This window comes from Pinus tabuliformis, chromosome 6 (assembly GCF_031772625.1).
Source record: "Pinus tabuliformis cultivar Carrire ecotype Pingquan chromosome 6, CPIR1, whole genome shotgun sequence".
Taxonomy (NCBI): domain Eukaryota; kingdom Viridiplantae; phylum Streptophyta; class Pinopsida; order Pinales; family Pinaceae; genus Pinus; species Pinus tabuliformis.
The window spans coordinates 1,256,560,223-1,256,575,981 of record NC_142292.1 but is presented as its reverse complement, the minus strand read 5'-3'; the positions used below and the strand labels follow the sequence as shown (position 1 = coordinate 1,256,575,981).

Here is a 15,759-nt window from a genome sequence, read left to right as displayed (position 1 = left end):
ATGAAATCTAAAATTCTACTTTTTCCATATGAAATCCAATGAGGCCGGAACCATTCTCAAACATCCTGAGTCATTTCATGGTAATGTTAAAAATTTAAGTAAAATGATGAAAATGAAGATTAAGGAGAATGTCACTTTTACCATGAATAGCATATCAATACTAGGGCCTAGACTTGATCATTAAGCTGCCCCACTCAAAAATTATTTGTTTCTTTCAAAAAAATTGCATTTCGAACATTTAGCATTCCTTATAAAACCGCATTGCCCCGACCCTTGGCGATAAATTGGGAAAAAATCGCGTATAAAAAAAACGCGAGTATTACTCGTGATAATATCGGCTTGGGGAAAAATCGCGATAAAGCGATAATATTGCGATATTATCGCGATTTTAACAACACTGATTTAAATTGAAGAACGAACTTTGTTCGTTTCAGAAAATTATTCTTTACGGGGTGGCAATGTTATAAACATGATAATACTAAAAATATAATAAATAGTAATAATATAACTAATTTAATGAAAGGTCAAAGGGCACATACCCCTTCGCCTTGTGAACAGTCAATGCATATAAGTAGACTATCACAAGGCTCATTGTAACATCATCATTTCTTATTCATTCTATCAATCAATTATTATTCAATATATATTTGCAGAATCTTCTTTCAATTTTTAGAGGCAATGGGTTCACATATATCAGAAATATTATTCTCAATTTGAATTCAAGGGAATGCTGATATATGTGTATGCTTTTGTTTAAACTTTCCTCTCTGAATGTTTATCAAGAACAAGAAAACTTACGTAAGCTTCATGGCAGAAATATATATTAATCTATATTGAATGCTACCTAATAACAGAAATGCAAAACCGTTATGCATATTTTGCAGGAAAGTCAGGAATTCATGGATTTGGCATTTTTGCAAAACTAGCGCATAAAGCTGGGGACATGGTAAGTTTTGTGAAGTAGTTACTGGCCATTGGAAATTTCATTGCAAATCATGTTAAGGTTGAAGTCTATTTTTGTTTTCACTAATGTGAGCACTAGAAAATTACCCCTTCGTTATGATGCAGGTCATTGAATACACAGGCGAGATTGTCAGACAAATTATTGCAGATAATAGAGAGCATTTTATTTATAATTCCTTAGTGGTAAGAACATTTTTAATTTTTATGCTATTTACTGTTAATGGTTGGCATTGCACTCCCAATTACCCAGTGAGTTTCTTGCCTCTTGTACATATTCGAGGAGGATTATGGAGCTTTGGGCATGTCATCTTGCCCTGTATAGAGAAATTTCATGAATCTGTCCCTTATCTTTCATAAACTGTATTGATGCCTACATAAGTATTCCTCAGTTTGAAATTAACTCTTTGATCTGAATGTAATCAAATTAATTTTTGTCTCACTCAAGTGACATTTCGCAACTCAATTAGCTATTCCTTTGTAGCCTTTCCTGTCCTCACCTGAGGTAATTACTTGTCGTTCTTTGATATTTTTTATGAACACTGAGTAATGACATCAAGTCATTCAATTTTCGCCTTTCTGAAAGTCTTTTCACCCTGCAATTATTTTCGTTCCCAACTGAGCCATAATAATCTGCCTGTCTAAGTCACCTGACACAGGGATTCGGGATTCGTAGGATATGGGGATTCGAGAGTCGGATTTGGACATATTGACCCCCTGGAACAGCACATGTAGGATTCGTTATATATTATTTTATTAAATATATATATATATATATATATTAAAAATTAGATATTTCTTACACAAATTCTCATTAATGATACAAATTCATTGATTTCAAACATAGATCATCTAGATGTTAGTTTTACTGTTTACAAAGTAAGTTAGTAATAGTAACATTATAGCAATTAGCATGCATAATACATACAAAATTCAAATACATGTCACATAAAATGATAAATCATGATTCATAAATGAAAGACAACTTACAAGATAGTAAGATAAATCGGGACACGTTGTGTCCTAACCGGACACGTACGGGATTCGTACGTGTCCTTTTCTGGGATTGGAATCCCCAACGAATCGTGTTCGATTCGTGGGATTTGGACATGTAGGGCATTTCCAAGGAATCTGGTTTCATAGCTGCCTGTCAATTCCAAACTGTCTCGTTTCTCTGCAAGACCATTTATGTTTAATGTTAAATTGGTGTATGCTTATCCATATATTGCTCTTGTTGGATTTGCATGAGCTCTCTTTTGAATTCTTATACTCCCCCTTCCTAGTTGATTATAGTTGAGTGTGCTTGGTTTTCATATTTGGACTTTCAAGCATACATCACGTGTTTCCAAAAATTTAAATTGCAATTTTTGGGTATACCTTCTGGAGCTTTCCCAATAATTTCAGGTTAAGGTTTTATAATGAGCACCACATACATTGTTTGGTTGATCTTGCCAATTTGATGAGTGGTGTAAAGTTGCTTCATAGGAATACTGCAATTTTTACTTGATGTCCCTGCCGGGTCAGGTTACCAAAACTGCAGCTGTCTGGTTTACCTTAGGTACCATCTTTGGAACAAGGGGAAATGGCTGATAGCTTTCCTGGCATGTGCATTTCATCAGACAAAAGGAAGAATGAAAGGAATACTTAAATATTTCCCTGCTTGATTACATGGTTTAGGGCTCATTTATCTTTGCTCTCCAATAGCTTGTTATATTTTGCATTTGACAACTTATTTGTAAATATGTAGGCATTAAAGGATGTGGTACAAGTCGTTTCCATGTGCAACCTCATATGGTTTTTTGTTTCTGCTTGTACAGGGTGCAGGTACTTATATGTTTCGTATTGACGATGAACGTGTTATAGATGCCACTAGAGCTGGTAGTATTGCTCATTTAATCAATCACTCATGTGAGGTGAAGATGTTTTCCCTTTTTCATTCTAAGCTATATAGCTTAGTAAAGCTGTTTCAATTTTGTGTGTAGCAGTTTGTTTCAGATGTTGTTCGTTATGGGTTTTATGGCATTCCAAGTTGTTGGGATTTGTTTTAAATCATAGCATCAAATAAGAACTAACCTGTAAACTTTCTGTAACGAACAGCCCAATTGTTACTCAAGGGTTATAAATGTTCGTGGTGAAGATCATATCATTATATATGCCAAAAGGGATATAGAGCAATGGGAAGAGCTAACATATGATTACAGGTATGGCATAGGATTTCAATTGAAATTTGGTTTCTTGTTATATGCAGTAAAGTAATTAATGTACAAGAAATATTATTTGTTGATATATATCTAAATACATCACAAATATATGACATTGGTATAGGACATAATTACATATTGACATATTTACTAATGTAACTTTGGTCAGTCTGAAAAACTTTGTCCTTCAATATGAGCCTAATGAATGCCCCAAATGACAAGCTTTTCATTAAGTGATTAGAATGTTAGATCTAATGTCTGTGTAGAATGTTTGACCCACAATTGTTTCTCAATCCAAGGTAAAATTGTGTATTACTCTTAGAGATAAAGATCAGATAAGATAATTATATTAATGTCCTATGAATGACAACCAAAGTAGGCAGGTGTGCAAGTGCAACTCCTAGAAATGCCAAAATTAATATAAAGAAAGAAACCTACATAAGTATAACATCTCTCATCTCTCTCTCTCTCTCTATATATAAAAAACTGTGACAAAGGTATAGTGTTACAAAACACCAAGAGTTTGCACACCTCAAGAACATTTCCAGAGAGAGAGAGAGGGACAGAGATTGGATGATGAGGCCAATGATGTCAAGGTCTTTTGAGTCTAATGGTTGAGGGTGATGGGGGTGAACAAGGTACTAGCTCGTTCTTAGAGTCATTTGAAAATATTGTGGGGTTTGGTTGTATGACTTTTGGGGGAGGGCATGCATGAGTGAGGAATACTCCTTGCATGCGAGGTTGAAAGAAGGAAACTTTGAATGGATCTCTGGTTGGTCCTTTGTTTCTAGGAGGTAATTTGATGGTTGGGAGGTACTTTACTCTAAATCCATCTGAAGCTGATCTCTCTAATGCTCTAAGAATGTGTGGCCTAATATATGGACCGATATCGTTGAGCTAGTCTTAATAATATCAATTGGCCTGCCTGTATGTCCCTTTTATGGGCATTGAGAATGGAGAGCATCTCAATAGCCTATGTGAAAATTCCTAAACCGAAGTCCCTACTACAACAACTGATGATATTTCTCCTACTTGCTAGATTTACATGAACAAGTTATTTGTAGTTTCCTACGACAAACATTGAAATACATACACTGCAACCTACACCATTTAAAAATAATATGCCGAAACCATAAACTGAACAATAGAGAGATACAACACAAATGACATAGTTGTTTTTGGACAAATATCCCTTGAAAAACCCTATGTGGGTGCTGCAGATCTGAAGGTTTTTATTATTAAGCAAAAGCTATTTCTAAATACAACCTCTGGATGCCTTGTTGGCTATCCCGTACAAAGAATATCACTCGAGAGAAGAAATTAGTGAGATTACCTCACTCGACACTACAAGTCCTAGTTGAACCAATGAGTCTCCGACTACTTTTGCGCTGCCCCTGCGTAGTCACTGCGTGGGCCTGTGTCAGCCTCTAAGGCACTGCATCACCTCTTTGCTGGTTCAATTTGCTCTCAGGAGCTGACTCCAGCCCTCTCGGCTTAGATCGTCAACCTCCTCAGCAAATTTCAGACCTCTGGGTGGAATGCTTCTACGCTGCTCCGCGTGGAAGGCTTCTACGCTGCTCTGCGTGGGCCTTATGTGAGCCCTTCCTGGCTCCGCGTCACCCTCTTGGGCCCTACGCTGCCTCCTTTGTGCGTCTCTCTGCCTCTTTGCTGAGTATTCTTGGCTTCAGAGAAGATCCTCCAGCCAAAACTCTCTCTGTGCCTCTCTGCTTGATCACTACGAAATTACTGCGCTGCCTCTAGCTCCAACAATTCTATCTGACAGGTCAACTCTTTGTGTGGCTTCCAAATGACCTGCAAGCCTCCTTAAATAATCTTCTTGTTGACATTCAACGACTCAAATTAGAAGCTTATCAATGGCTAAGATCATTTCTACTTGATCCTTGTCTTCTTCTAGAAGTTACACCCACAGTTAGATTAATATTCTTTAATTATTTTAATTTCTTAAGTTTAGACTTAGGGTCCTATTAAAAATAATAAATTATTTTAATAAAATTGTCTCCGGGTGGAATTTCCAAAAACGCTTTCTGGGTTCTTTGGAATACATGTGCCCAAGCCTCCCTGCAAAATTTGACACTTAGAGCACATTTGATGCTACCAGAAATCAACAACCTAGGCTACAAATTAAAATTTATTGGAGGCTATGTGAGAATTAATTAATTAAAAGTGGCTAAGAAAAGAGAATATTGAAAAGTCACTTTATTTAATAAAGGAAAATTGACTCATGGTATTCGGATGACCCATGGTATTTTGATAAACCATCATAAAAGGGAAGCATGAAATCGTGGAGCATAGGTGTGAATGATTTGGTGAATTGTTTTGTGGCTCTTCAGGCATTTGTTTGTGGGTTTGTAGCCCTAAGTGTAGATCATCTTTGAGGGTTAGACTATCCCCCCTAGGGACCTAATTGTTCTCTAGTTTTGGTGGTGAAACATCCACCCAGGCTAGTCTGATGGGGGAATCATTTTAGATTCTCCATTGGCACTTAACGGAGCAAGTAAAAACCAATTGTAGCAGTCTGCAGGAGTCCGAGATTTTGTAGTAGTTCGCAACACCATCAACCAGGTCTCCGGTAAACCGATTTGGCATTTAAAACAATTGTTAGCATGTACATTTTTATCATAATAAATAAAATAATTGGCTGAGCTATCGCTGCAAATCTTTGGATCTGGTTGATTTGTTTTTTTGTGGCATTTTTTTGTGGAATTATTTGTGCCTCTTTTCTAAAGAAATAAAAAGAGGAAAATTATTGAAATTTATAAAATATTTAAAAATGAAATATTACACTCTCAGAGGGGGAGGATTATGAGAAACCCAAGGTCTCATTACTCTACTGTCTGATGCTCTTTGTAACTCTACTTGCCATTTGTGTCTTTGATTTGACTTATCAACGAAGAAGTATGAGGTGATTACTTTAGTGATCCCAGGGTGGGGCTGGGCATGCAAGTTCTGAGATATGTGGCAGAAGATCTCCGTAATGGAGAGGGCTAAGCATATTTGTTCCTGGTATATTGGAAGAATGTAGAGAGGGAGCCCTTTGAGTGCCTATAGGGGAAGCGATAACGTCGTCTAATCTCATAGTATTGGGGACACTGTAAAATAAAGTGCGTCTATGTCTATGGCTCTTGAAGGTGGCACACTTGGCATATCCAATCAAATTGTGGTATATGGTGATTTGTCTATGTTTGGATTCGATGTGAGCTAACTTGAAGTTGTCCCAAAGGGATCCTAAGCAAGTGTATCCAATGCATATGTCTGTAAGGAATGGATGATGATGTCATCTCGTTGCTCGAAAATGTGCTCTAGTTAGAAGGACATCTTCAAGCCCAGGCTCATTGAAGGTGAGGTCCAGGTGACTTAAATGTACAATTTGTAAATATCCTCTCTAATAGTCTGAGATGTGTTTGAGAACCAACCTTGATTCCACCATGAGGGCGGAACTGAAGCGAGAGCCTCTGAGTAGCAAAGTGCAATAGGGAACCTCTCTCTTTTGGTGGTAGAGACTCATAGATCAAACTCTATGAAGGCAAGAGACCAAATGGAAAATGAGATCAAAGTGAAAATGGTGGATGTAAAATTTTATGCGGATGATGGGCTATGGAAATGCCTACTTACATCTGATGGTGCACATAAGAAATGTATAAACTGTATCCCATGTAGTCTAGTTTTCTTTGCAACAAGCTCAGTTCTCAGATTTTGGAGTTGTTGTTGCACAAACTAATAGGCCTTGTAAGGAGGCAAAAACTAGAGGGCACAACAGCGCTCGGGATAGAGGCCCACTGTCACCACAACTTAAGTCCCCTACTCTTGTTGGATTTTCACTGACGGGAGGAGTCCCAATATTACTCGTGATAAATGCTCTTGAATATTGGTTTTGAAGTGAGGCAAGGTAGCTCATTCAATGGAAAGTTCAAACAATGGTGCGAGCCTTGGGAAAGAGACTAGTAAGACTTTCCACGAAAAACCCTTGGTACAATGTGCACCTGAAAAGAGTGCACCTAGGCTTGCTCAAGGCAAGCTAGCAAAGCCCTGGTGAATAATAAGAAGTACCCCTCAAGTTTGCTGTTGCTCTCTCCTGGATCTGCGTTGCACTGCCAAGAAAATACGTTGCTGGCTATGCAGTACTGCTGCTAGGGCCTCCTCCGGTGCTCAAAAAATTCCTGGAAATTAACTTTGTTCTCTCCACCAAATACCCAGAATAACCCATGAAGGAATTGGCCAATGACCGACCTTGGAATTTCGGCCCCCTTCCCTCTATGGCTCTTTTGCTGGATAATTCGACCCACCTGTCAATCCTGCTGCAAAAGCCCTCAAAATAGCCGCAATCTTCAAACAAATTCTACCCTGGGCTCTTCCTCAAATCCCAACCCCAAACTCCCCTGACTCCTCAACCTCCAAACGTACCTCCTCCAAGGACTGCGCAGTCCCTATGTTGTTGCTGATGAACCTTTCCACAAACTCACTCTCCCCACTGCTGGGATGAACTGAAATAGATGGAACTCCCTCCTTGGGCTGGCACTCGAAGTCCACCGAAGCAAGGGTTGAGATTTTTGCTGAGAAACACTCGTGTGCTAAACAACACTTGCAAACTTGGCTTCAGCTCAAGCGTGCTATGTCAAAGACAAGTTTTCTCAAAGATGAATGAATGCCAAAATGAGTGCCTTTCCTTCCTTTTGTCAAAGTGCCTCCAACATGCCCATGTGGGCCCAACTCGATTTCCTCCCACCAAATTTGCTCCAATGAATGTGTACTTCTCATGTGGGCCACAATTCTCCATGGGTGGCCCCCACGCTCCACTAGAGGTTCGATATTCCCCTTCCAACTCTAATGTTTGGGCTTGTGTTTAATCAAAAATTCATGTGGGGCCTCTAAACCCACATTTCCTAGGTGCAGACATGAATTAATACAAAATTGGCCGAAACCGATATTTGACTTAGCAATAATGCTGAGTGGGAATATCACACTCGTGAGTTTCATGTGTGACATGGTGAGTGGTGGAGTTGGAAACATTTGCACAAGGAAGATTGTCTTAATTGCTTACCCTAAATATCCAGCAAGGGGCATTATTAGTTGTTGGTGGCCCATTATTATATAACTAATTTCTAAGGCCCTTGCATTGTACAATGGAAAATACCTTCTCAAATTGTCAGGCTGGAACCAACAAGATTTGTACAGGGATTTTTAACATTTTATATAAGTTTTAATTTCATTTTAAAAAATGCTGAATTGTTTATATATTTTATACATATATACATACATATATGTGCATACATATGTACATGTATACACACACAAACATGTGATGTGCCTCCCTCATACACCCATGCACCCTGATAATTAAAATTGTGTTAGCATCACCACACTGGCGCCCACACCCACTTTGGCATACGTATCTGTACTCATGAGCCCTGGCTACTTAGGCTGTTTTTTATTTTTTTTATTAATCTCATAATGAACCCTATGCGGGCCCACCCAAACGGGTCACATGCCCATTCAACTCAATAGATGGAGCCTGACTTTGATGGACCCAAGGAGAAATGAACCCATGCCTCATGGCAGAGGGCCAACGACTTGTGGGGGGGGGGGGTTCAACCAACTGTGCTACCCATCAGGGCTATGGCTGCTTACTCTGTTACCATTATTTTGGGACATTTATTACCATGCAGTTTTGTAACTATAGAAATGCTTTATTTGAACTATTGACAAGAATTCTGATTGTATTTGTTTCTGCTGCTTTTGTGAACTTAAACAGTTCTATAACATGACACTCCTCTGTCAAGTACAAAATCCTTGAAAGATTGTGGAAAAATGGTTCAGGATTTTGATCAAGTTTGCATGTTTGACAAATTCGAATCTTTAATGATGACATGACTTTGACTGTTTTACTGATTTGTATACTTGTCCAGGTTTTTCTCAATAGATGAACAGTTAGCTTGCTACTGTGGGTTCCCAAGATGTCGCGGAATTGTCAATATGGACGATGAGGAGCAAGTAGGGAAAATACGTGTACCGCGCCGTGAGTTGATTGCATGGAAACCTGGTGATGGTAAATGAGAACCTCAGGACAAACCACAAGATGTTTTCGAGGTGGGTAGTCTTTACAAATGTTGCAAAATTAGGGTCTCTTCTGTGATGGGGTTTTCCTTTTGGTATCACAAATTATTGAGAAAAAATGCGTTTAACTTGTAGTTTGTCTAAGTAATTTGCTTTTATCAAATCAGTGCACTGTATCATGCCATTACACTGTTGCACAGATCTGGCAGATATTTCATTGTATGGCCAACGTATTCCATATATTTTTTCAACTGTTTTAGAGTTCAAGGCTTATCATTTATCATTGAAAGCATTGAAATAGTTCATAGTGAATGGTAATATTTCAGTCCTAGATGCTAGAGATAAATTCTCTAAAAGGAAGACAGAAGGTCTTGACAAGAACCAGGCCATTCTAATAGTTCATAGTCTGGAAATATTCCTGCTCTATATGTTAGACAGAAACTTTGGAAAGGGAAGAAGGAGGAATGGTTTTTTAATATCAGGGTGTGGAACATGAATGCCCAATCTATATAGTCAGTCATTGGATGTACAGATGCTGTTTAAAATAATCCATATGTGGTTAATGGGATAGTTTTACGTCTAGTAGACAAACTCTAGTGATGATTTTGTAATCTAGTGTGTCTTGAATTTATTTTTGTAGTCATTCATAAGCAGTTCTTTGTATTGCAGATGTGAATGTTCCTGCTTCTATATAAACAGGTCATGATATTTACCTTCCACAGGAATTTGTAAGGTGCTGTCTTGTTGCCTTTAGGTGCAGTGTAAAATCAAAATGGAGAAAACTTTGTTATGTCTTGTTGATGCTTTGCAGCATCAACATGGTGAAAGCTTGCTATGATTTATAGCTGCTTCATAATTTGTTTTGCAGAAAGCTTGTTTGGAATTGCTTTTTACCCTGAAGCTAGGTAAAAGGGATCATACAATAACTGGTCATAATTATGGCTTTGGAGATGTTTGTTATTAAAGTTGGTGAATCATGGCCACAATCCATGATTTCAAAACTTCTACCTCCTTTGGAATTTGGTTCATTTCTTATTTATGTCTCGATGTAATGCGGCATCTATATAAAATTTGGGGCACTTTAAGTACAATTGCACCCAGATTGAAAAGATGAGAGCATCCAACTAGCATCTGGTATTTCCTACACAACTGACAAACATTGAGAAAGGTGTATTGGCACCAGATCAGAGTTTTACAACTTATGTGTAGTGAATATTATAATATTTTATTACTAATTCCATCTGTTGATTTGTTCGTAGCAAAGGCTTCATTGTGATATTTTTCTCTGATCTTTTTGTAGTGGCTTTCTGATTTATATTTTCTTGTTCCATGAAAATTGTTGGAATCTGAAATACATGGGTCAGAATTATTAGTCATAGTCTGAGCCATATTTATCTGGGAACATCTTGTATGTGTTTGGTTTTGTTTATAGTATATAATGAATGAACTCAGAAGCAGACAATTATAAAAGTCCTTGCCTAAAAAGTGTAAAGTGTTCTGTTTACTATTTGCTTCTTGCTTGTACCATTCCCTATACATAATTTGTTGCTGTTTCAAAAGTGAACGGGGAGAAAAGAGTGCTAGCTTGAGCAGTTAGTCTGCGTTAGTAACTTGATCATTGAATTTATTTAGCTGTCTTTTAAATGAAAGTGAAGATTACAAAAGGTTTGTGCTTAAGACCTGTAATGGCGTTTTTTTCCTTTGTACATAAGGAAAACCGTTGGTCAAATTTTCTGTTATCAGTGTTTGTGAATAGGCATGCTATGTTGGTTGCTTGTCAATCTTTAACACATAATTTGAGCATCCAAGGCATTTGTTTAGGATAGGATGTCCAAATGGATAATGTTTCCAAAATAGTTAGGTTGACATTTTTGATTAAACGGTTCAATGATGTCCTTTATCATATCAGAGAGGACCCTGATGATTGAAGAGTGCTCCATAGAGTTTAATCAGCTTGAATGCATTTAGTCATCCCAAATGGTGGTCATATTTACACCAAACCAGAATTTTCTGTTTACTGCAGGCTACATTTGAATTGTTTATGCTAGAATAGGCTTAGTTGCATTCGAATTAAAATCATTCAATGCTTTCCTAGTCTAGAACCTCCTCCTGGTAGGGTTTTCTATGGGTGAATACATAAACACAATTTACAGTCGTATTTCGAGGATATAATATATGCCATATATATTAATGATGCTACAGAAAATATATTAGTGGGAGCCTGATGTAAGGTACACAATACATAAGTACCACTTCCTCGAGTTAATCATGCATCACAACATCATTATATAGCACCCTAAGTTGGTTAATTTTTAATGTTATGCATCAGAATTACCACTCACCCCTAAGACATTTTTCTGTCGCTACCAGAGGTCTAATTTTGTGGTAAATGTTATACTGTCTTGAAGCTTTGGTTATAAACTGTATACCACTTTCATTTAGTTTTCTCAGGTAACATAGCTTGGAAAGCAAAAGCCATCTCCCCTCTATGGATGTTAGGGTTAGGGTAAATTTTATAATGATATGAAGGGTTAATCATGGGTGCTGTTGTTTTCAACACTTTACAGGCTTTTTTTAATGAGCTTTATGAAGATAGGTGGGCAAAGTGAGCTGTCTATTATTAGCTGATATCATAGATGCAAGGTGATTTTAAAGTGATCAATAGTGTGTTGATGTAAATTTGAAGGTAATATGAATTTTTAGCTATTAAATTATCCCATTAGAAACAAGAAATCTCCAATTGATGCAGTTGTTTCCATCCCAAGCCCATCAAAATTGCAAAACTTGACGAAGTGATTGTGTAGAAAATAGGTCTGATCCTTTTCTTCAAGGTAAATCAGATGATTGGATTGTTGAAACTAGGAAACGGTGTTAGTGTGGATGATCTTGGGAGGCAGCGATTATGAATCCATATTAGTACAATATGTAGAAGGTAAGATTGGATCAGACCCAAATAATGACAGTTGGAACTTGGGCCTTTGAAATGATCAATGTACAAATCTCTCAAGGGTAGTACAGGAGTTATTTGCAATTGGTAAATGTTGATTTGGGGTAGCATCAAATGTGTTCTAGCCACGAAATTTGGTGGAGAGTTTGGGGCACATGAGATCTCCAATACCTAGAAAGGGTTTGGGAAAATTCTAAACAGATCAGGAGATATTAAAATGATTAATATTTTTAATGGAGTCCCTAAGTCTAAACTTAGGGAAAATAAAATATTAATGTGTATTAATATGAATCTGTGTTAGAATGGTCCAAAAGACATGGATCAAGCCAGATCTAATCTTAGCCATTGATTAGGGACTTAATCTCGACTGTTGAGATGACAACAGAAAAAGTATAAGAGGAGGCTTGAGGGTCACTTGGAGAATACACCAAAGTGATCAGTCATTCTATTCTCTAGAGCGGGGTTTGCTAAGAGAGATAGAATCAGTGATTGGGAGAGCCAGTAGAGGAGGTAGAGATTGTGCCGAGAGAGCAGCACAACAGGCAAGGAGAGTGACGCAGAGCCAGCAAGGGCTCACGTAGGGCCACACAGAGGCAGCCAAGTGTTGCGTAGAGCACCAGAGAGGCCAGCGTGTCTGACGCAGAGGCCTAGAAAGCTGACGCAGGGCCTCCTAGGGCTAACGCAGGTCAAGAAATGTTGACACAGGGCTAGTGTGAGACAGAGAGGGGCTGACGCAGTCCAGATTGGGCAGATGCTGGGTTTGCAGAGAAGTTTTGTGTTGAGGAGTTGTCGGAAGGTTTTTTTGGGGTTTCAGCCAGGAGATTTCTCTCAAACTGTGAGGTATAGCTGCTAAGGAAATTCTCTGTTGGATAGGCCAGTTTTGGCACCCAGATTTTACTCTGATATTGCTTAATAAGAAAACTCTCAGATAGTTGCACCGGTTTTACCGCATTGGGTTTTTCCGAGGACATTGGTCCAAAAATAATGGTGTCATGTGATGTGTTTGTTCTTGTTTCTTTTAGTTGCTGATCTGTAATATGTTGAGCATGCACTGGTGTTTATTTTCAGTTTTTACTTTGTAAATAACTTGTTAAAGAAAAAGTGCATGAAGGGTTTCTAAACTAAGTAAACTTAGAAACTTCAACAATAAACTTGTAAGTTGTAATAAATCCTGCTAAGAATCAAGCAAGCTAAGAAGGAAACAAACCAAATTAAGAACCTATTGCAAAAATAACAAAAAATGATGAAGGATTGTTAGGATCATGCATTTACCTTTTCAATAATGAGACCTGAAATAGATTGTGCACTTTCATGGGAGCATGAATTGCAAGCATGTATGCAATTGGTCTTATTCTATCCAATATCGCAAATGGACCACAAAATCTTACTACTAGCTTGGTACAACTTCCCAACCTTAAAGAACTGTTCTTTGGCTTCAATTTCAAGAATATGTGCTCTTCAATTTTAAATTCCTTTTGCATCTTCCCTTTATCTACATAATTCCTTTGTCTGCCTTATGATTCCTTTAAATTGTGTTTAACTTTTACCATTTGCTCTTCCATTTCCTTGAGCAATTCAAGCCCAAGTATTGCTCAATTTGTTGAATTGTTCCAATCCATTGGACAATTTTATTTTCAGCCATGTAAAGCTTCAAATGTGTAATATCCCTTCCAATAAAACTATGCTAAGTGCATTTCTCAGTTTTTGCAAATTTTGGATGGAGAAAATTTTGGGCACAAACTTAGAAAGAGTGGACGAAAGTTAATTATTTAATTTTTTGTGGTAGAGGAGGTCCCAAACATTAGACAAAGGGAATAATTAATTAGATAGTGGGATGTGGGGGCCACCCCATGAGGAAATTCACACTCCTTGAGGAAGTTGAATTGGAGGGAAGACGGAAGAGGCAAGGAGGTCGAATTGTGGAGCCCACAAGGAGAGAAGAGAAGCAACAACTATAAATAGGAGAAGTGGCCTCCATTTTGGGATCTTTTGACAATCTAACTTTTGAACATGAGTTTTCTTGAGTTGTTTAGCCAAGTAAACCAGTTCTGTTTAGCACAAGGAATTCCCAAGTGAGAATTCCACCTCTACCTTCAATGGACTTCGAGTGCCACCATAGGGGAGCATTGCTATACATCTGAAGTTGTACCAGAGGGATTCTACAGGTGAAATTGAGCTATTCTGGGCAGACTAGGTTTGGGAAAGGACCACACAACCCACAAGAGAAGAGAGTTATAGATCAAAGATTGATCCGGGGAAATTAGAGGCCATTTCTTGAGTATTTGGCAGAATTTTTGCAGGTGACTTATAGGATGATTTGGTGGCAGCCCTTCAGGCTGAAATTCTTTTCCTAGTCATGCACAAAAGTGGCTAACTAGGGGCCTGCAAAGTCACTAGAGGAGTAGCATCCGTTGTGGAGGATAGACCAGAGTTGGGGATGAGTTGTGTTAGGGGACGTAAGGAGAATTATTGGAGGGATTGATCAACTATTTTGTTGGGCATTTGCAGCGTAATTATAGGGGGTACCAATTTCCTAGCTAGGGGAGGAGCTCGCTCTATTTGGGGGTAAACTTGGAAGGTTGGAACTAGGCCGAAAGCTTTTTGGGTTTTTATGGGTATTTGGATGAGAGGTGCCAATTAAATTTGCAGAATTTTCCGGGTAGTATTCAGTCCCGAAATTCGATTTTGTTAAGCAGTGTGTTTTATTACTCCGCTGGTAATTGCACCATTTTTTGGGTTTTCCGGGTGGTTGGTCTGGGGCAAATTCCTTTCTGGGTTTGGTTGAGTATTTTTGGGAGAAGCTACAACTGCACTTTCAGGGGATTTCTGGCACCACAGAGGTCTTTCTCAACATTTCCAATGCAATAGCAGTTGCTAATTTTTTGGACTTTGTAGAAGGATATTGGGCCGAAGTTTCCTAGCTCTTGGGGGTGATCTCTTCCACCTAGGTTTGCTCCAATTTGCTTATGCAAGACCAGGTTCACTTGTTCCTTGCTATAAGTACTCCTTACAGTTCATAATTTAATATAATGCCTAAACTTATTTGCCCAGTTTTTTGGTGTTTTTTTTTGGTGCATGCGTATTTGTGATTTTATTTGCTATAGCCTAGTTCATGTGTCTGTTATTAGCTGTAAATTTCAATTTGGAATATTACAAAATGGATTCATTTTTTATGAAGTTTGATATCCATTGTTATATGTAAATTCAAGTAAATGCTAATCCATTGCACACATCCTCAACATGTCTTCATTCACTTGATTAACTGTCTTTGTTTGCCTATTTGTTTGTGTATGATAAATTGTTCAAAAATTTAAGTTTGTACCAAAACATTTGAACAGTCCCTTCCAAATATTTGAAGTAAACCTTGAATCTTTGTATGAGATAATTGCATGCAACCTAGCAATTTCTTTCATATAATTTTTTTCCATATTAACTACCTTATGATTCAATCTAATGGGAATAAATTGAGGAATGTTTGTTAATTTATCCACGACTATCATTACTGACTCATGTTGCCTTGTTGTCTTTGTCAACTTAGTGATAAAGTCAATGGTTACCACTTTCCATTGGAACTCTAGT

General features: G+C 38.0%; 1 protein-coding gene across 15 annotated transcripts in view; it reads left to right on the top strand.

The window, feature by feature from the left end:
• LOC149263220 (histone-lysine N-methyltransferase TRX1-like) overlaps positions 1-15,759 on the top strand; it is a 372,050-nt gene that overhangs the window by 173,948 nt on the left and 182,343 nt on the right. For 12 of the 15 annotated variants that reach the window (XR_016259237.1, XR_016259234.1, XR_016259240.1 and 9 more), the window contains exons 20-24: positions 885-946; positions 1,069-1,146; positions 2,778-2,873; positions 3,058-3,161; positions 9,086-9,266. Coding sequence is in view for 3 of the 15 variants with exons in the window: in XM_089425947.1 (XP_089282073.1) it covers positions 885-946; positions 1,069-1,146; positions 2,778-2,873; positions 3,058-3,161; positions 9,086-9,233 (488 nt within the window). In the remaining 12 variants the exon portion in view is untranslated. Of the gene's footprint in view, positions 1-884; positions 947-1,068; positions 1,147-2,777; positions 2,874-3,057; positions 3,162-9,085; positions 9,267-9,902; positions 9,967-10,101; positions 10,497-15,759 lie in introns of those variants that run through there. The other 3 variants (XR_016259238.1, XR_016259230.1, XR_016259241.1) reach the window with 2 other exon arrangements.